General features: G+C 49.3%; 1 protein-coding gene across 10 annotated transcripts in view; it reads left to right on the top strand.

Annotated features, from left to right (window-relative positions):
- mink1 (misshapen like kinase 1) overlaps positions 1-5,193 on the top strand; it is a 233,540-nt gene extending 228,347 nt beyond the window's left edge. For all 10 annotated transcript variants that reach the window (XM_033014613.1, XM_033014612.1, XM_033014604.1 and 7 more), the window contains 3 exons: positions 712-871; positions 2,594-2,733; positions 5,053-5,193. In XM_033014613.1, coding sequence (XP_032870504.1) covers positions 712-871; positions 2,594-2,733; positions 5,053-5,136 — 384 coding nt within the window. In that variant the 3' untranslated portion in view covers positions 5,137-5,193. The remainder of the gene's footprint in view (positions 1-711; positions 872-2,593; positions 2,734-5,052) is intronic.
- The last annotated feature ends 15,426 nt before the right edge of the window (positions 5,194-20,619 follow it).

Below are 20,619 nucleotides of genomic sequence, written 5' to 3'. Positions count from 1 at the left end.
AAGGGCCTGTTTCCACATTGTATGGCTCTGTGACTGTGGCCGAGTGTAGTGTTACAACATTATAGTGTAACAGTTACAGAGGGAAAAGTACACGGTCCACACTGAGGTAGGTTGGAAGATTGGACAGGTTTATGGGCAGGACAGGTTTAGAGGCTTATATGGGCGGTGGGATTAGTGTAGATGGGCAAGTTGGGCCGAAGGGCCTGTTTCCACGTTGTATGACTCTAACTCTATGACTCTAGGAGGTGCAATGGCTAACAATTAGTAGTGCAACAGCAACACTGCCCCAACAGCCGATACCAGTGAGGTTTTAGTTTTAGAGATACAGAGCGGAAATAGGCCCTTCGGCCCACCAGGTCCGCGCCGACCAGCGATCACCGCACATTAACACCATCCTACACCACTAGGGACAGTTTTTACACATTTACCAAGCCAATTAACCTACAAACCTGCACGTCTTTGGAGTGTGGGAGGAAACAGAAGATCTCGGAGACAACCCACGCAGGTCACGGGGAGAACATGCAAACTCCGTACAGACAGCACCCGTAGTCGGGATCTCTACAACCCGGGTCTCCAGCACTGCATTCGCTGTAAGGCAGCAACTCTACCGCTGCGCCACCGTGACCGGACTGCAGAACTCCGTGCAGACGATCGCAACGTTTTCCACACTGTGCGACCACAACACTAAACCTGTTGTCTATTGCTGTGTAGATTCAGTCCCATATGATGCCTCATGCCATTGTGATTCTGCCCAACACCTCTGGAATGGAGATGCTTCTGTGCTACGAAGATGAAGGCGTCTACGTGAACACGTACGGCCGTATCATGAAGGATGTGGTGTTACAGTGGGGCGAGATGCCCACCTCCGTGGGTAAGTTCACTTCAGTTTAGTTCACCGTCACATGTACCGAGGTACAATGAAAAGCTTTTTGTTGTGTGCTAAAGGGCCTGTCCCACTGTACGAGGTAATTCCACAGTTCTCCCGAGTTTCCCCGATTCGAACTCGGAGAATTACGGTAATGGCCGCTCGTAGGTACTCGGGGCTCTCATGGACATTTTTCAACATGTTGAAAAAACTTACCGCGTTTCCCGAGCACCTGCCGTTAGCGTTACGAGCCGCTAAGAGACGTCCCGGTCTCCGATGTACCCGCTACGTACATTCTACGTACTTACCACGAGTTTGATTTTTTTTTTTTAACTCGGGAGAGCTCTTGGGTAAACTCGTACAGTGGGACAGGCCCTTTACCAGTCAGTGGAAAGACAATACACGATTACAATCGAGCCGTTCGCAGAGTACAGACTATCGCAACGTTTTAGAAACTATTAGACAGGTACATGGCAAGGCCAGGTTTGGAGGGGGGGGATATGGGCCAAACACAGGCAAGTGGGACTAGTGTTGATGGGACATGTTGGTCGGCGTGGGCAAGCAGGGCCGAAGGGCCTGTTTCCACCCCGTTAAACTCTGTGTCTCTATGACTTTAGAAAGTAGATGAGGAGGAATTTCTTTCGACATTTCGAGATACAGTGTGGAAACAGGCCCTTCGGCCCACCGAGTCCATGCTGACCAGCGATCACCCCGTACACTAGCACTATCCTACACACTACACCGTGGCGTAGATGTAATAATAATAATAATGGATGGGATTTATATAGCGCCTTTCTAATACTCAAGGCGCTTTACATCGCATTATTCATTCACTCCTCAGTCACACTCGGTGGTGGTAAGCTACTTCTGTAGCCACGGCTGCCCTGGGGCAGACTGACGGAAGCGTGGCTGCCAATCTGCGCCTACGGCCCCTCCGACCACCACCAATCACTCACACACATTCACACACAGGCAAAGGTGGGTGAAGTGTCTTGCCCAAGGACACAACGACAGTATGCACTCCAAGCGGGATTCGAACCGGCTACCTTCCGGTTGCCAGCCGAACACTTAGCCCATTGTGCCATCTGTTGTCCCAAATGTAGAGCTGTAGATGTAGAGCTGCTGCCACATGCTAGAGACAATTTTACCAAAGCCAGTGTACGTCTGGAGTGTGGGAGTAAACCGGAACACCCGGAGAAATACCACTTGGTCATAGAAAGAATGCACAAACTCCGTACAGACAGCACCCGCAGTCGGGATCAAACCCGGGTCTCTGGCGCCGCGAGGCAGCAACTCTACCGCTGCGCCACCGTGCCACCCTTGAGCTGATTGAGCAGTCGGTGGAAGATGCCCCAATAAAAGGCTCGATTGTAATCATGTGCTGTCTTTCCGCTGACTGGTTAGCAAGCAACAAGGGCTTTTCACTCTACCTCGCTACACGTGACGATAAACGGAACTATAAAATGTACGCCCTATATTTGCTTTCATGTATTCAAGCGAGAGTTGGATATAACTCTTAGATCTAACAGAACCGAGGGATATGGGGAGAAAACAGGAACGGGGGTACTGATTTTGGATGATCTGCCGTGATCATATTGGATGGCGGTGCTGGCTCGAATGGCCTACTCCTGCCCCTGTTTTTTTATGTTTCTATCACGGTGCATTTGTCATCACTGACTGAGCCCCCCCCCACCCCCCGTAACTCGCCTGCATTGTGTCTCTGTGCAGCGTACATCTGCTCCAATCAGATCATGGGCTGGGGCGAGAAGGCGATCGAGATCCGATCCGTGGAGACGGGCCACCTGGATGGAGTTTTCATGCACAAACGAGCGCAGCGGCTAAAATTCCTCTGCGAGCGGAACGACAAGGTAACCGTGGATCGCAAGGGGCCGCCGCGTAGACTTGTAATATTTCAGCAGTACGGAGAATATTTACGAGGATGTTGCCAGGACCAGAGGCAGTGAGCCTGATAACTAACAGCCGGGAAGAAACTGTCTCTGAACCTAAACTAAAAGGAGCTATAGGGAGAGGTTGAGTTGAGCAGGCTGGGACTATTCCTTGGAGCACAGGAGGATGAGGGGTGATCTTATAGAGGTGTACAAAGTCATGAGAGGATTTGGGTAGACAAAATTGGTGGAGAAACTCAGCGGGTGCGGCAGCAACTATGGAGCGAAGGAAATAGGCAACGTTTCGTTGCCTATTTCCTTCGCTCCATAGATGCTGCCGCACCCGCTGAGTTTCTCCACCAATTTTGTCTACCGTTTGATTTTCCAGCATCTGCAGTTAGGATAGGATCTTTATTGTCATTATAACATGTAAACATGTACCACGAAATTAAAAATGCCAACCAGTCAGTGCACCATTCACACATTATCTAAAAGCTAACGATACGTAAAAGAGAATATCTGAAATAAACAACTAAAATAAATTAACATGAAAAAAACAAGCATAAACACACAACCATACATTCTTCTGCCGATTCACAATCCCTTTGGTATGTAGCGCACCTGCGCTCATTTGGTGGCTATATTAAGTGTAGTTATTGCTGTGGGATAAAAACTGTTTTTGAGTCTGTTTGTCCTTGTCCTCGTTGATCTGTACCGTCTGCCTGACGGCAACAGTTCAAACAGGGAGTGTCCGGGGTGAGAAATGTCCTTTATAATGTTCTGGGATTTCTTGAGCTCCTTCTTGAACATGAGAGGAATAGATCAGGTAGACGCACAGAGTCTCTTGCCCAGAGTAGGGGAATCGAGGACCAGAGGACATAGGTTCAAGGTGAAGGGGAAAAGATTTAATAGGAATCCGAGGGGTAACTTTTTCACACAAAGGGTGGTGGGTGTATGGAAAGGGCTGCCGGAGGAGGTAGTTGAGGCTGGGATTATCAACTACTCAGGATCGAACCTGGGTCTCTGGTCTACCAGAGAGGCAGCTGCTCTACCACTGCACCACCGTATCACACAAGATGTATATATAGATATATATATATAATGGAAACGAGCTCAATCGATAATAATAATAATAATGGATGGGATTTATATAGCGCCTTTCTAGAATACTCAAGGCGCTTTACATCGCATTATTCATTCACTCCTCAGTCACACTCGGTGGTGGTGAGCTACTTCTGTAGCCACAGCTGCCCTGGGGCAGACTGATGGAAGCGTGGCTGCCAATCTGCGCCTACGGCCCCTCCGACCACCACCAATCACTCACACACATTCACACACAGACAAGGGTGGGTGAAGTGTCTTGCCCAAGGACACAACGACAGTATGCACTCCAAGCGGGATTCGAACCGGCTACCTTCCGGTCGCCAGCCGAACACTTAGCCCATTGTGCCATCGATCACCCGTTCACTCATTAATTCTATCATTCCTATCATTCTTTTACCCACTTTCTCATCTACTCCTTCCTTAATTACCTTCTGTGACAGTTCGTTCCATATACCCACTTCGATTTTTCCAGTGTTTCCTCGTTGCCGTTCTAAATGGCTTATTCCTTATTCTTAAACTGTGTGGCCCTGGTTCTGGACACCCCCGACATCGGGAACATATTTCCTGCCTCTAGCGTGTCCAAACCCTTAACAATCTTTGTTAAAACAAAGAACTGCAGATGCTAGATTACAAACAAAGACACAGAGTGCTGGAGTAACTCAGCAGGCCAGGCAGCATCCCTGGGGAACATAGAGAGGTGACGTGTTGGGACCATTCTTCAGACTTAATATATGGTAATATAAAATGTTTTTTACTGGAAGCAGCGAATATACAGGATGGAGATTTAGACAGAGAGATACAGCGCAGTAACGATGGTAAAATAATAGATAGATAGAGAGAGAGAGAGAGAGAGAGAGATAGATAGATAGATAGAGAGAGAGAGAGAGAGAGAGAGAGAGAGAGAGAGAGATAGAGAGGGAGAGGGAGAGGGAGAGGGAGAGGGAGAGGGAGAGGGAGAGGGAGAGGGAGAGGGAGAGGGAGAGGGAGAGAGAGAGAGAGATAGATTTTATTAATCCCTCAGGGAAATTCAGGCCATTGTTAGCTGCTTGCTAAGTGAGTACGAGAAACTGGTGCGACTTGTGTGGGGGAGGGATGGAGAGAGGGAGGGAATGCAGGGGTTAACATTTGTTTTATAGTATACCTAATCCATGTGAAAGTTTATGCCCAACTCACGCCTTGCCTTTAACCCCCCTGCAGGTATTTTTTGCCTCTGTTCGCTCTGGTGGAAGCAGCCAAGTTTACTTCATGACCTTAAACAGGAACACAATCATGAACTGGTAAAAAAAAAAGGGCCAAACCCGTTGGGACTACTGAAGCGCTGGGGTACTGTAAATATGACGGTGCATTTTGTAGATCAGAGATTTAAATGCCTTGGAGAGGTTTCTGTGGAACTCTGAATGGATCTCGTGCCTCAACAGACGTTGTCGTGACACCGTTGCTTTTCCCTTTTTTTTTTGTCGTGTTTCTTTCGGAATATCCGTCTTCTGGAGAACGAGTCTTGGCGGCTTGGCTTGGAGTTATGTGACCTAGACGAGCATGCTTTACTCATTACAACCCTAGAGCCACGTCACTGGTACACAGCACACAGATCGGATATGTACTTGGTTGTGTTTGGGGGAGAGGGGGGGGGGGGAGAGGGTGATGGATAATGGTTGGACAACCAGCCTCAGCTCTGACTGAATGCTCCATTGATAATGTTATCACAAACTAATCTACATCAGTCCAGGACAACTTCCGCCATCCAAATGTTGGAAGTCAACGTGGGTTACGTCCGGATTGGGAGCTCAATGTCGTGCGTGAATGCGTGCGTGCGTGTGGTATTTTCTTTTTGCCTGTTTTAGAATAGAATTGAGGTGGCCTTTCACGAATCCGAGCGTGGCCATCTCTGCAAAAATACATGGTTTCTGTTGGGTCGTGTCCAACTAGGACTGTGAATGGTGTGGGGGAAATTTCCATTTGTTGATTTGAGGGACCATTCGTCTTCATCGAAGGGCACTTTGTGGCCGGGGAGGGAAATCGGTGATGTTATGAAGGCTATATTTCCAGCAGGGTGCGGCCATTTTGTATCGAGGGACTATCTCAAAATGGCCGCGGGGTGGGTTGTGACTGGCACAATTGGATTGCACACAGATTAATCATAGAAGAACTCTTGAGTATTTGATGCCTTTCCCAATGACGGATAAATAACTCTCCCTCCATCTTGGCCGAAATCATTCTCTGCTGTACATCCATTACGTCAAGTCTGTTGACTGTGACTTCCCTCCCTTGATTTTGATACCTGATAGCGCAGAAAAACGCACAAAATTGGTCTAGCGGGCTTGTGGCTTCAGCCCATTCCTTGACTTTGGAACAGTTCCATAATTTCCGCAACCTTTTACTTGATTCTTGATATGTTGGTCACATGTGATGTCTTCTGCTTTGCGTACATGAGGTGTGCTAACAGTCACCACCTAAAGGGCAATGAAAAGTCACAAAGTATCCCGCACCAGGCCCCCCCTTTGACTCCCCTCCCCCCCTCAGGACACGCTGGATCCTCATTTGTTCCCCCCACGGCCTATCCCCCAGTTGAATCTGTGTGTTGGGTTTTTGGGGACATCGCACATATTAAATACAAAGATTGCCACTCGAGGCGTTGACATCTGAGCTTGGGTGAAAGTAAGAAGGTGAGAGGGTTTAGAGGTGAGTCAGGGTCGGGTCGTACAATCCAGCACAAATCTGGATGGAAGCTTTTGTTGCTGTGATTTAGACTTTGCTATGTTACATAGTCGGCTAGTTTAGTTTTTGAGATACGGCGCGGAAACAGGCCCTGTGGCCAACCGAGTCCCCACCAACCAGCGATCCCCGCACACTAACACTATTCCACGCACTCGAGGGACAATTTACAATTTTGACCCCAAAAAAAACAATTGGCCGACAATCCTGCACGTCTTTGTGGAGTGCGGGAGGAAACCGGCGCGATCCCGGAGAAAACTCACGCAGGTCATCGAGAGAACGTACAGACGGCACCCCTAGTCAGGATTGAACCCGGGACTCCGGCGCTGTGAGGCAGCAACTCTACCATTTCCCGGGCAGGATTGGAGTGAGCAATGGGTGGGCTGATACTGCATGGGGAAAGGGCAGAGCAGCAGTAGGAATCTGCCCATATTTTGAATGAAGATGGAATCAAACGATCGAACGACATCCCTTTTGAAACGAAACATCGTTTTAAAATGTCATTTCCGGGCGAGAATATTAAAGTGCTCTTCGGAGTGCATGGAGATGTTAGTGAGGTCATAATCTTGTGTCGAAGTACAGCTTATGATAACTTAAGGGAGGAGGAGAGAAGTGGGAGAGCATTGCGGCTAATAGATTGATCACATCATAGCCGTCTAACGGTGGCTATGGGAATAACTATCATAAACTCTGAACATTTCACACATGGGACCTACTTGCCATGAGTTTAAACCAAGGTATCATCGATGCTGTTCCATAACGTACATGGAAAGGATAGAAGGATATGAGCCAAATGCAGGCAGGTGGGACTAGTGTAGTCCGGCCCACCCAGTCCGCAACGACCAGCGAATCCCGCCCACTAACACTACCCTACATACACTTGGGACAATTTTACATTTTATACCAAGCCAATGAACCTACAAAATTTGTACGTCTTTGGAGTGTGGGAGGAAGCCAAAGAGCTCGGAGAAAACCCACGCAGGCCACGGAGGGAATGCACAAACTCCATCCAGACAAGCACCCATAGTCAGGATCGAACCCGGATCTCTGGCGCTGTGAGGCAGTAGCTCTACCTCTTCTCCACTGTGCAGCCCTTCAGGGACACTTTGGTCAGCATGGACAGGTTGGGGCCGAAGGGTCTACGTCCATGCTCTATGGCTCTTAAGATGGTACGTGATCTCTCTTGGGAGTCTGGCCTTCAATGCATTGAGCTGAACGTTATCCCTGGTGTGGCTCAGGAACCAGCTTCTCAGCCCCTCAGATCTGCTTTCTCCAATATTTGGCTAATGACGTCCATGTACCTTCACTCCACTCCCCCGTCTCTGCGCTGTTTTTCTGTGGGCCCCCAGTCACATGTACATCTCCAATAGCCTGATAGATAAGCTGCTCCTGAACCTGCATAGTCATAGCGTCACACAGCGTGGCCCAACTTGCCCACGCCTACCAACATGTCCCATCTACACTAGACCCACCTGCCTGCGTTTGACCCATATCCCTCTAAACCTATCCCATTCATTCACCTGTCTAAATGTTTCCTAAACGCTGCGATAGTCCCAGCCTCAACTACCGCCTCCGGCAGCTCGTTCCATACGCCCACCACCCTTATTGTGGAAAGATAAAGCTGCCCCTCAGGTTCCATATTAGGTGGTATAAATAAGGAGGACAGAAGTCAGAGAGTGATATAGCATGGAAACAGGCCCTTCGGCCCAACTTGCCCACGCCGACCAACATGCCCCATCCACACTAGACCCACCTGCTTGCCTTTGGCCCACATCCCTCTAAATCTGTCCTATCCACGTGCCGGTCTGATTGTTTCTTAAACATTGCGATAGTACCGTTCGCACTAGTTCCTTGATTTCCCCAGTGAATGTAGTGCGTTTGCGAGGCGCATGTAAGACCCAAGCGGTTTGCGAAGATTGGCGTTTGTTTCTTAGACATCATACGCCACCCTTTAAAGTCATTGGATTGTGCGGTGGCACCCACTTGCATCGACTGCTATGCATTGTAGTACCAATGCATGCACTGTGGTGCAGCCAGCATATGCATTGTAGCACCAATGCATGCATTGTGGTGCTGCAATGCACTGTGGTGACACCAGCGTGTGCATTGTAGCACCAATGCATGCACTGTGGTGTCACCGACGTATGCATTGCAGCGCCGGTGCATGCACTGTGGTGACACCGGCGTATGCATTGTAGCACCAATGCATGCACAGTGGTGTCACCGGCGTATGCATTGTAGCACCGATGCATGCACAGTGGTGATACCAGCGTATAATTCGTGCTGTTTTACGCCCGATGGAGTTCCCTGTCTGATTCGGTATCGAAATTAGGGGCCCTTTCACTGGTTGGCGAGCCTTCTCCCCTTGACGTTGGGGGGGGAAACTGTGTACAGCTTTGACTCAAAAGAAAGGATGCGTTCTATTTAAATGAAAATCTCTTTATTTTTGCTCCTGTAAATAGTCTTGAATGTCAACCATATATTTTGGGGTCAACGTGCTACGTGAAATAAGTTCTCTTTTCAGCAACAGATTAAAAAAAAAAGGCATTAAGACAATCGAGAGATGAATTGGCTTCTGTATGCACTCGTACGTAGCTTCCTTGCTCGTTATTGATCAGAAGTTCCGATTTAGGTTGGGGTGGGGTGGGGGGTGGGGGGGGTTGGGAGTGTCGCTATTATCTGTGCTTATCTGATCCATAGAGGCCCAAAGAATTTATGAGTTAAAAACAAATTGCTTGCGGCGTCCTCTGCCTCTTTATATAACGTGGGTCTTTAGTTTACAATGTGTGTTTAAGAGCTGTACTGTGACGTGGATTGTTCTTATTGTAATTTGGGCCACTTTCCTTTGGGTGAATGGGTGGCCTGAATGTACTGAAGTTATTTGGGGCTGGTTCCGATGGACTGACTATGTTTTTCTCTCTCTTTGTAGTAAAGGCAGTTTTTTTGTGAATGGCTTCCTGTGATTCTCTCGTCCCCCGCCCTCCCCCGTATTATTTCCTACGGCCACCACGCAAACTCGTAGATTCAAACTGCTGGCATGTGCCACGCGGGTTACGTTTTAGTTTATAGATACAGCGCGGAAACAGCACCGAGTCAGCGTCGACCAGCGATCGCCAACACTACCTTACACGCACCAGGGACAACTTCCAATTCTGCCGAAACGTTGCCTATTTCCTTTGCTCCATAGATGCTGCTGCACCCGCTGAGTTTCCCCAGCACTTTTGTCTACCTTCCTCCATAATGTCCTGAAATGAATCCACATTAAGCCTAATAACCACCTCGACTGGATCGTACGCAAGTGTTGTCGACAATACACGCTGAAAATATCTCCACCGACTTGAACATGACTCTAGACTTTAGAGATACAGCATGGAAACAGGCCCTTTGGCCCCACCGAGTCCGCACCGACCAGCGATCACACTAGCCCTGTCCTACACACTGGGGACAATTCACAGAAGCCAATTAACCCACAAATCTGTACATCTTTGGCTTGTAGGAGGAAACTGGAGCACCTGGAGAAAACCCACGCGGTCCCAGGGAGATCGCACGGGCTCGGTACGGGCCTCAGTCGTATAGATGAGCAGCATGGTGGCGCAGCGGTACAGTCGCTGCCAATCAGCGCCAGGGACCCGGGTTCGATCCCGACCACGGGTGCAGTCTGCACGGAGTTTGTACCTTCTCCCCGTGAGTTTTCTCCGGGTGCTCCGGTTTCCTACCACACTCCAAAGACGTACAGGATTGTAGGCCAATTGTTCATGGGTAAAAATTGTAAATTGCCCCAAGCGTGTAGGATAGTGCTAGTGTTCGGGGTCGGCGCGAACTCGGTGGGCCGAAGGGCCTGTTTCCGGGCTGTACCTCTAAACTAAGAAAAACCACCCATAGTCAGGATCGAACCCGGGCCTCTGGTGCTGTAAGGCTGCAACTATACCACTGCGCCACTGAGTGCCGCCCCTGTTGCCATCTCCCTCTGTCTCCTTCTTTACGGGCAGTGTTTCGTGTTAGATTTCCAGCATCTTTTCAGTCATTCCCACAGCAAGCGTCTGTGCTGGGGCAAATGTCCCAGGATTCAAGTCACGTTCGGGATGAAAAACTTGGGAGGGTGGGAGTGGGGGGTTTCTGAATGGCCGTGTTGTGAAACTCAAACCCTATTACGTCAGCGACCAGAGGGATGTTGTAGTTAGTAGAAACAAGGAACTGCAGATGCCAGTTTACCATAAAAACCACAAAGTGCTGGAGTAGCTCAGCGGGTCAGGCAGCATCTCTGTCTATCCAACATGGATAGGTGGTATCTTGGACAATATACCTTGTGATTAGGGCTGACCTACTCCATATTCTTTAGATAAGGAATCAGAGGTTCATGTCCATGTTTCAGCTGTGCTTAAAATCATAAGATCATGTCAAAAAGTTTAATAATAAACTTATGATGATTCCTATCCTTGGTGGGTGTCCCAATCTGTCAATGGTTCCTCTCCTTGATGTCAATTAACCTGCAAACCTCTTGGAGTGTGGGAGGAAACCCAGGCGGTCACAGGGAGTGCGTGCAAACTCCGTACAGACAGCGCCCGTGGTCAGGATCGAACCCGCTGCACCCACTGTAAATGGATCACAAAGTCGTGTTGGCCCCTACCACCCTGTTCTAAAGTTAATGTCGTATCAGTTTCTCTTTGAATGTAAATATTCCCCCCAAAAATCCTCAATTTAAAAAAACGTCCCCACTAAATCTCCAATCGTATCGTTATAAATGGCCCTGCAACCCTGCCTTATTCTCACAGCATCTCCTACAGCTGCTTCCAACAATCGTACGCCTCTATCAGGTCTCCCCTCGGCCTTTCACACCGACATTATCAGAGTCATACAGCGTGGAAACAGGCCCTTCGGCCCGAATTGCCCACACCGACCAACATGTCCCAGCTACACTAGTCCCACCTGCCCTCGTTTGGCCCATATCCCTCCAAACTTGTCCTATCCATGTACCTGTCTAAACGTTGGGATAGTCCCAGCCTCAACTACCTCCTCCGGCAGCACGTTCCATACACCCACCACCCTTTGTGTGAAAAAGTTACCCCTCAGGTTCCTATTAAATCTTTTCCCCTTCACCTTGAACCTATGTCCTCTGGTTCTCGATTCCCCAACTCTGGGCAAGAGACACTGTGCATCTACCCGATCTATTCCTCTCATGATTTTATACACCTCTATAAGATCGCCCCTCATCCTCCTGTGCTCCAAGGAATAGAGTCCCAACCTGCTCAACCTCTCCCTATAGCTCAGGGCCTCGAGTCCTGGCAACATCCTTGTATATGCGTGCAGAAGGGCCTGTTCCTGTGCCGTGCTGTTCCGCAGCTGAGCAACAAGGTGTAGGGTTACGGGGAGAAGGCAGGAGAATGGGGTCGAGAGGGAGAGATAGATCGGCCACGATTGAACGGCGGAGTAGACTTGATGGGCCGAATGGACAAAGCCCTACTTCCCCAATCTGTCCACGTTACAATCCCGGACAACAGCCTGGCGTGCCTACTCAGCGCCCACTCCAGCACGTTCTCAGCGAGAGTTTAGTTTAGAGATACAGCACGGAAACAGGCCCTTCGGCCCACCGGGTCCATGCCGACCAGCGATCCCCGCATATTAACACTATCCTACACCTACGAGGGACAATTTTTACATTTACACCAAGCCAATTAACCTACAAACCTGCACGTCTTTGGAGTGTGGGAGGAAACCGAAGATCTCGGAGAAAACCCACGGGGAGAACGTGCAAACTCCGTACAGACAGCACCCGTGGTCGGGATGGAACCCGGGTCTCCGGCACTGCTTTCCCCGTAAGGCAGCGACTCTACCCGCTGCGCCACCGTGACCACCTCAAAGATACCGTCTAAGCGACGCCGTGCCCAATCTGGGCACAAAAATGTTGGAGTAACTCAGCGGGCCAGCCAGCATCTCTGGAGAGAAGCAATGGGTGACGTTTCTTCACTCCAGAAATGCTGCCCATCCAACATCTGCAGTTCCTTCCTGCGTCAAGCACCTGTCTTTCAGTTTGTAAACCCTTTCCAGGCATCAGCCAAATTTTTATTCTTTGAGACTGTGTTGCTTGCCTTACGAGTGTTTTTTAACTCTTTGTATGCACAGCGCAGCCCATGGCTTTTTAGTGGCTTGTGGGCTGTTAGGGCTCCGCACCGTCAGATGACTCTAACCCCCCCCCCCCCCCCCCCCCCCCCCGTTGCTTGTAAAATGCCAGCTGACAGCCATTCCTTCGACGGGCCGAGCGGCCGGTCCCCTGCTCGTGCAACGGAGAACCGCAGATGCCTTGAGCAAAACGCACAAAGTGCTGGAAGTACTCAGCGGGTCAGGCATCGTCTGTGGGGACGGGGGGCAGGCAACGTTTCGGGTCAGGACCCTTCTCCAGTCTGAGGAAGGGCCCCAATCTCTGGAGGTAGTGGACGGGCAATCATTCAGATCGGGTCCTTTACTCCAGTGTGAAGAAGGCCCCACACGCCTTCTGGAGTACATGGGCAGGCAACGTTTTGGGTCAGGTTCTTACTCCAGTCTGAAGAAGGGTCCCTACATTCTGGAAGACATGGGCAGGCAACGTTTCGGCTCGAGACCCTTCTCCAGTCTGAAGCGTCCCAACCCAAAACATCACCTATCCACGTACTCCTGAGATGCTGCCTGACCCGTAGAGTTACTCCAGCACTTTGTGTTTTATCCCCAGTGTACCAGTCTGATTTGATCCCCCCCCCCCCCCCGCAAACTGTCTTGACATTTAAAACCTTATTCTCTAAACTCAAGAGTTAAAAATCCCACGGAAGATCTACTACTTGTCTTCAGTGAATGAATGTATCTTGTTTGACATAATTTATGGTTGGTAAGTTTTCTTTTTGTTGATAAATAAATTCTGCTCTCTGATACGTGCTTGGCTGTTCAATGGATCTGTTTTCCCACTCCCTCGATCAGTGGAAGATGTTTGTAGGAATTAGAGGCGTAATTGTGCTATGGTAGACACACACACACACACACACACACACACACAGACAGACACACACACACGCACGCACGCACGCAGACAGACAGACAGACACACACACACACGCACACATAGACACACACACACAGACAGACAGACACACACACGCACGCACACATAGACACACACACACACGCACACACACACACACACACACACACACACTCTCATCTCTCAAGAACCCCATATATCTGCCCTATCCAGGGAACCGTATATGCTGTTTTACACCGAGGATAGACACTAAATGCTGGTGTAACTCAGCTGGACAGGCAGCATCTCTGGAGAGAAGGAATGGGTGGCATTTCTGGTCGAGACCCTTCCTCAGAAGTGGTAAGATATGCACCAGATGTGAAGCCTGTCCTGCTGAGTTACTCCAGCATTTTGTGTCTCTCCAGTTTCTCTGTCCCGGACTCGAGCCCCTTATAGTTTAGCTTCGAGAGACAGCACGGAGACGGGGCCCACCGAGTCTGCCCCCGACCAGCGATCCCCGACACTATCCTACATACGCTAGGGACAATTGAAAATATTTTTCTCACCGAAGCCAATTAACCTACAAACCTGTACGTCTGTGGAGCGTGGGAGGGAAAACCGGAGCACCCGGGGAAAACCCACGCAGGTCACGGGGAGAACGTGCAAACTCCGTACAGACAGCAACCGTAGTCGGGATCGAACCCGGGGATCTCTGGCGATGTGAGGCAGCAACTGCCCCTTATTCCACTCCAGTTGATGACCCCATCATCTGCTATCCTGTTATGGACCCGAGGTTTATAGATACAGCGTGGAAACTGGGCCCACCGAGCCCGCGACCACCACCGATCACTCGTTCACACACTAGTTCTATGTTATCCCACTTTCTCATCCACTCCCCACCCACGAGGGGCCGATTAACGAACAAACCCGCACGTCTTTGTGATGTGGGAGAAAATCCATACGATCGCGGGGAGAATGTGTCGATGTGTAAGTTATTGCTTCCTGTTTATAATGTTTCAATCTTGGGACCACAGGCTCTTCTAAATCAAGCTGGCTTAGTTTGTAGTTTAGAGGTAAAGTGTGGAAACATGCCCTTCGGCCCACCGAGTCCACACCAACCAGCGATCCCCGTACACTAGCACCATCCTACACACACTGAAGACAATGTACAATTACCATGACCTATTAACCGACAAATCCACACGTCTGGAGTGTGGGAGGAAACCGGATCGCCCGGAGAAAACCCGCGCAGGTCACGGGGAGAACGTGCAAACTCATACTTTATTGGCCATTTTTCTTCCCGCCCCCACATCAGTCTGAAGAAGGGTCTTGACCCAAAATGTCACCTATTTCCTTCGCTCCATAGATGCTACCCCACCTGCTGAGTTTCTCCAGCATTTTTGTATATTAGCCAAGTGTGTTTTGCAACGTACGAGGAATTTGATTTGCCGTACAGTCGTACTAATAAAGAGCAACAGAGCACACAAAATACATTTTAACATAAACATCCACCACAGTGACTCCTCCACATTCCTCACTGTGATGGAAGGCGAAACAAAAGTTCAAATCTCTTCCCTTCTTTGTCCTCCAGCGGCCGGGGGCCTCTAACCTTCCGTGGACGGGACGATCTTACTCCCGTAGCCGGTGGCGGGCCTCCTCGTCGGGGCGATCAAGCTCCTGCATCGGGGGGGGGGGGGGGGGGGGGGTGTTCTCAGCTCTCCCGTGCCGGGCGAACTGCCCCGGGTCGGGGCTTGTCGAACAACATGTGCTTTTGTAGCTTCCCGACATCGGTCTCTTACCCGAGACTGCGAGCTCCTTGATGTTAAAGTCCGCTGGAGCGTCGATCCCAGGCAAGGGATCGGCTCCGATGGTAAGTCCATGGCCCCGCGGTGGGGCTCAAAGTCAGTCCCGAGCGAGGCATCCAGCTCCACGATGTTAGAAACATAGAAATTAGGTGCAGGAGTAGGCCATTCGGCCCTTCGAGCCTGCACCGCCATTCAATATGATCATGGCTGATCATCCAACTCAGTATCCCGTACCTGCCTTCTCTCCATACCCCCTGATCCCTTTAGCCACAAGGGCCACATCTAACTCCCTCTTAAATATAGCCAATGAACTGGCCTCGACTACCCTCTGTGGCAGGGAGTTCCAGAGATTCACCACTCTCTGTGTGAAAAAAGTTCTTCTCATCTCGGTTTTAAAGGATTTCCCCCTTATCCTTAAGCTGTGACCCCTTGTCCTGGACTTCCCCAACATCGGGAGCAATCTTCCTGCATCTAGCCTGTCCAACCCCTTAAGAATTTTGTAAGTTTCTATAAGATCCCCTCTCAATCTCCTAAATTCTAGAGAGTATAAACCAAGTCTATCCAGTCTTTCTTCATAAGACAGTCCTGACATCCCAGGAATCAGTCTGGTGAACCTTCTCTGTACTCCCTCTATGGCAATAATGTCCTTCCTCAGATTTGGAGACCAAAACTGTACGCAATACTCCAGGTGTGGTCTCACCAAGACCCTGTACAACTGCAGTAGAACCTCCCTGCTCCTATACTCAAATTCTTTTGCTATGAAAGCTAACATACCATTCGCTTTCTTCACTGCCTGCTGCACCTGCATGCCCACTTACAATGACTGGTGTACCATGACACCCAGGTCTCGCTGCATCTCCCCTTTTCCTAGTTGGCCACCATTTAGATAATAGTTAGGCCGCAGAGCGACCGGAGATACGATCCGGAATACAATCGCATCTCCGGCAAGGTAAGAGATTGAAACTCCACACAGACAGCACCCATGGTCAGGATCGAACCCGGGTCTCTGGGGCTGTAGGCTCTTTGAGAGGTGCAAATGTGTCTGTTCCATAATAATCAAATCAACATGTGGGGAGTGGGGGGGGTTCGTAGTTGCGGTCTCTCCCCTCCCCTTCCCACTAGTCTCTCGTCCACTTCCAACTCTGGGATCAAGTATTTAGTTTAGAGATGCAGCATGCAGTTCGGCCCTTCGGCCCACCGAGTCCACGCCGACCAGCGATCACCTCTGCACTAGTTCCACATACACACACTGGGGACAATTTGCAGAAGCCATTTCATTGGGACCTTTGGAGTGTGGGAGGAAACCGGAGCACCCGGAGGAAACCCACGTGGTCACAGGGGAGGACATGCAGACTGTGTACAGACAGCACCTGTAGCCAAGGTCGATTCCGGGCACGGTAATGGCAGCATCTCTACCCCATAAAATGCCATCAAGATACCGAAACGGAACAATGACATTCTTACGGCCAGCAGCAGCATCACAGGTTTGTAAACACAGTTCTCAATAGTTCATATTTTAGACTTGACAACAAAAAATGTTTTGTTTATTTTAGAGATACAGCGCGGAAACAAGTCCTTCGGCCCACCGAGTCTGTGCTGGCCAGCACTATCCTGCACACACACACACATGCACACACTCACATACACACATACACATACACACATGCACTCACACGCACACATGCACACATACACACGCATGCACTCACACGCACACGTTAACACGCACACATACACACTCGTGCACACACTCACACGCACGCACACATACGCACGCACACACACATGCACACACTCAAGCATACACACGCACGCACACGTTCGCACGCACACGTTAACATACGTATACATACACATTAATGCACGCACACACATACACTCATGCACACACGCACACACACACACACACACACACACACACACACACACACACACACACACACAGCCCATCAGGACTATAAATTCTGATCTCACCAGGGAAGGGTTTCGGCCCGAAACGTCGCCTATTTCCTTCGCTCCATAGATGCTGCAGCACCCGCTGAGTTTCGCCAGCATTTTTGTGTACCTTAGGGAGTAATTACTGTTGTGTCTTTCTTTTTATAAATGTAAATACTGCTTCTGTTCTGTTGTTCTGCACAATCCCGCTGGCATTGCCACTTTCATCTCACTGTACATCTTGTATGTGTATGCGACAATTTATACCAAGCCAATTAACCTACAAACCGGCACGTCTTTGGAGTGTGGGAGAAAAGCGAGGATCTCGAAGAAAACCCTCGCCGGTTACGGGGAGAACGGACAAACTCTGCACAGACAGCACCCCTAGTCAGGATCGAACCGGGGTCTCTGGCGCTGTGAGGCTCTACCGTGCACTAATGTCGTTCAACCTTTCACAAACAAAACACAATATAGTACGAAAACAAATCGAAAAGTCCAAAGTCCCTGGTGCAAGTCCCAAGGCAGTTCAGACTTCGTAGTTAGGTTGGAGTTCGCAGTGTTCAATAGCCTGATGGCTGTTGCTCCTGGATCGGTTCCTAAACACAATTCTGTTTAAACAGAAATACATTCAAGACACGAAAAGCTGGAGTAACTCAGCTGGGCAGACCGCATCTCTGGAGAGAAGGAATGAAGAAGGATCTCTGCAGTCGGAGTAGAGAATCACTAAAAGTTATGTGTCGGAAAGAACTGCAGATGCTGGTTTAAATCGAAGGAGGACATAAAATGCTGGAGTAACTCAGCGGGACAGGCAGCAGATTAGTGCTCAGAATCATGTGTACAAAATCATGAGAGGAATAGATCGGGTAGACGCACAGAGTCTCTTGCCCAGAGTAGGGGAATCGAGGACCAGATGACATAGGGTTAAGGTGAAGGGTAAAAGATTTAATAGGAATCCGAGGGGTAACTTTTCCACACCATGGGTGGTGGGTGTGTGGAACAAGCTGCCAGAGGAGATAGTTGAGGCTGGAATCGTTTAAGAGACAGTTAGTTTAAGAAAGATCTGCAGATGCTGGTAAAATCGAAGGTAGACACAAAATGCTGGAGATATTCAGTGGGTGAGGCAGCATCTATGGAGAGAAGGAATTGGCGACGCTACTGCCTCGCCCCCTGAGTTTCTCCAGCATTTTGTGTCTACCTTAAGGGACAGTTAGACAGGTACATGGATAGCACAGGTTTGGAGGGATCTGGACCTAGCGCATGTAAGTGGGACTAGTGTAGTTGGGACATTGTTGGCTTCTGAAGAAGGGTTTCGATCCGAAACGTTGCCTATTTCATAGAAACATAGAAACATAGAAATTAGGTACAGGAGTAGGCCATTCGGCCCTTCGAGCCTGCACCGCCATTCAATATGATCATGGCTGATCATCCAACTCAGTATCCCGTACCTGCCTTCTCTCCATACCCTCTGATCCCCTTAGCCACAAGGGCCACATCTAACTCCCTCTTAAATATAGCCAATGAACTGGCCTCGACTACCCTCTGTGGCAGGGAGTTCCAGAGATTCACTACTCTCTGTGTGAAAAAAGTTCTTCTCATCTCGGTTTTAAAGGATTTCCCCCTTATCCTTAAGCTGTGACCCCTTGTCCTGGACTTCCCCAACATCGGGAGCAATCTTCCTGCATCTAGCCTGTCCAACCCCTTAAGAATTTTGTAAGTTTCTATAAGATCCCCTCTCAATCTCCTAAATTCTAGAGAGTATAAACCAAGTCTATCCAGTCTTTCTTCATAAGACAGTCCTGACATCCCAGGAATCAGTCTGGTGAACCTTCTCTGCACTCCCTCTATGGCAATAATGTCCTTCCTCAGATTTGGAGACCAAAACTGTACGCAATACTCCAGGTGTGGTCTCACCAAGACCCTGTACAACTGCAGTAGAACCTCCCTGCTCCTATACTCAAATCCTTTTGCTATGAAAGCTAACATACCATTCGCTTTCTTCACTGCCTGCTGCACCTGCATGCCCACTTTCAATGACTGGTGTACCATGACACCCAGGTCTCGCTGCATCTCCCCTTTTCCTAGTCGGCCACCATTTAGATAATAGTCTGCTTTCCTGTTTTTGCCACCAAAATGGATAACCTCACATTTATCCACATTATACTGCATCTGCCAAACATTTGCCCACTCACCCAGCCTATCCAAGTCACCTTGCAGTCTCCTAGCATCCTCCTCACAGCTAACACTGCCCCCCAGCTTCGTGTCATCCGCAAACTTGGAGATATTGCCTTCAATTCCCTCATCCAGATCATTAATATATATTGTAAATAGCTGGGGTCCCAGCACTGAGCCTTGCGGTACCCCACTAGTCACTGCCTGCCATTGTGAAAAGGACCCGTTTACTCCTACTCTTTGCTTCCTGTTTGCCAGCCAGTTCTCTATCCACATCAATACTGAACCCTGCGCTCCATAGATGCTGCTGCACCCGCTGAGTTTCTCCAGCATTTTTGTCTACCTTCGATTTCCCAGCATCTGCAGTTCCTTCTTGAACACTGTATCACTCTATGACTGTAATTATCCTAATGCGCTGGATCTAGCTGAACAGACTAGTTTCCCTGTTTAAGACTAGTTTCCCTTCCTATTTAATTTATTTTTATTAGAAGCAATTGTACACGGATAAACCGTTCGGCATCTGGAGATGCAGCGAGACCTGGGTGTCATGGTACACCAGTCATTGAAAGTAGGCATGCAGGTGCAGCAGGCAGTGAAGAAAGCGAATGGTATGTTAGCTTTCATAGCAAAAGGATTTGAGTATAGGAGCAGGGAGGTTCTACTGCAGTTGTACAGGGTCTTGGTGAGACCACACCTGGAGTATTGCGTACAGTTTTGGTCTCCAAATCTGAGGAAGGACATTATTGCCATAGAGGGAGTGCAGAGAAGGTTCACCAGACTGATTCCTGGGATGTCAGGACTGTCTAATGAAGAAAGACTGGATAGACTTGGTTTATACTCTCTAGAATTTAGGAGATTGAGAGGGGATCTTATAGAAACTTATAAAATTCTTAAGGGGTTGGACAGGCTAGATGCAGGAAGTATGCTCCCGATGTTGGGGAAGTCCAGGACAAAGGGTCACAGCTTAAGGATAAGGGGGAAATCCTTTAAAACCGAGATGAGAAGAACTTTTTTCACACAGAGAGTGGTGAATCTCTGGAACTCTCTGCCACAGAGGGTAGTCGAGGCCAGTTCATTGGCTATATTTAAGAGGGAGTTAGATGTGGCCCTTGTGGCTAAGGGGATCAGAGGGTATGGAGAGAAGGCAGGTACGGGATA

Source organism: Amblyraja radiata, chromosome 43, assembly GCF_010909765.2.
Source record: "Amblyraja radiata isolate CabotCenter1 chromosome 43, sAmbRad1.1.pri, whole genome shotgun sequence".
Lineage (NCBI taxonomy): Eukaryota > Metazoa > Chordata > Chondrichthyes > Rajiformes > Rajidae > Amblyraja > Amblyraja radiata.
The sequence above is the reverse complement of the archived record's forward strand: the minus strand, read 5'-3'. Positions and strand labels throughout refer to the sequence as shown.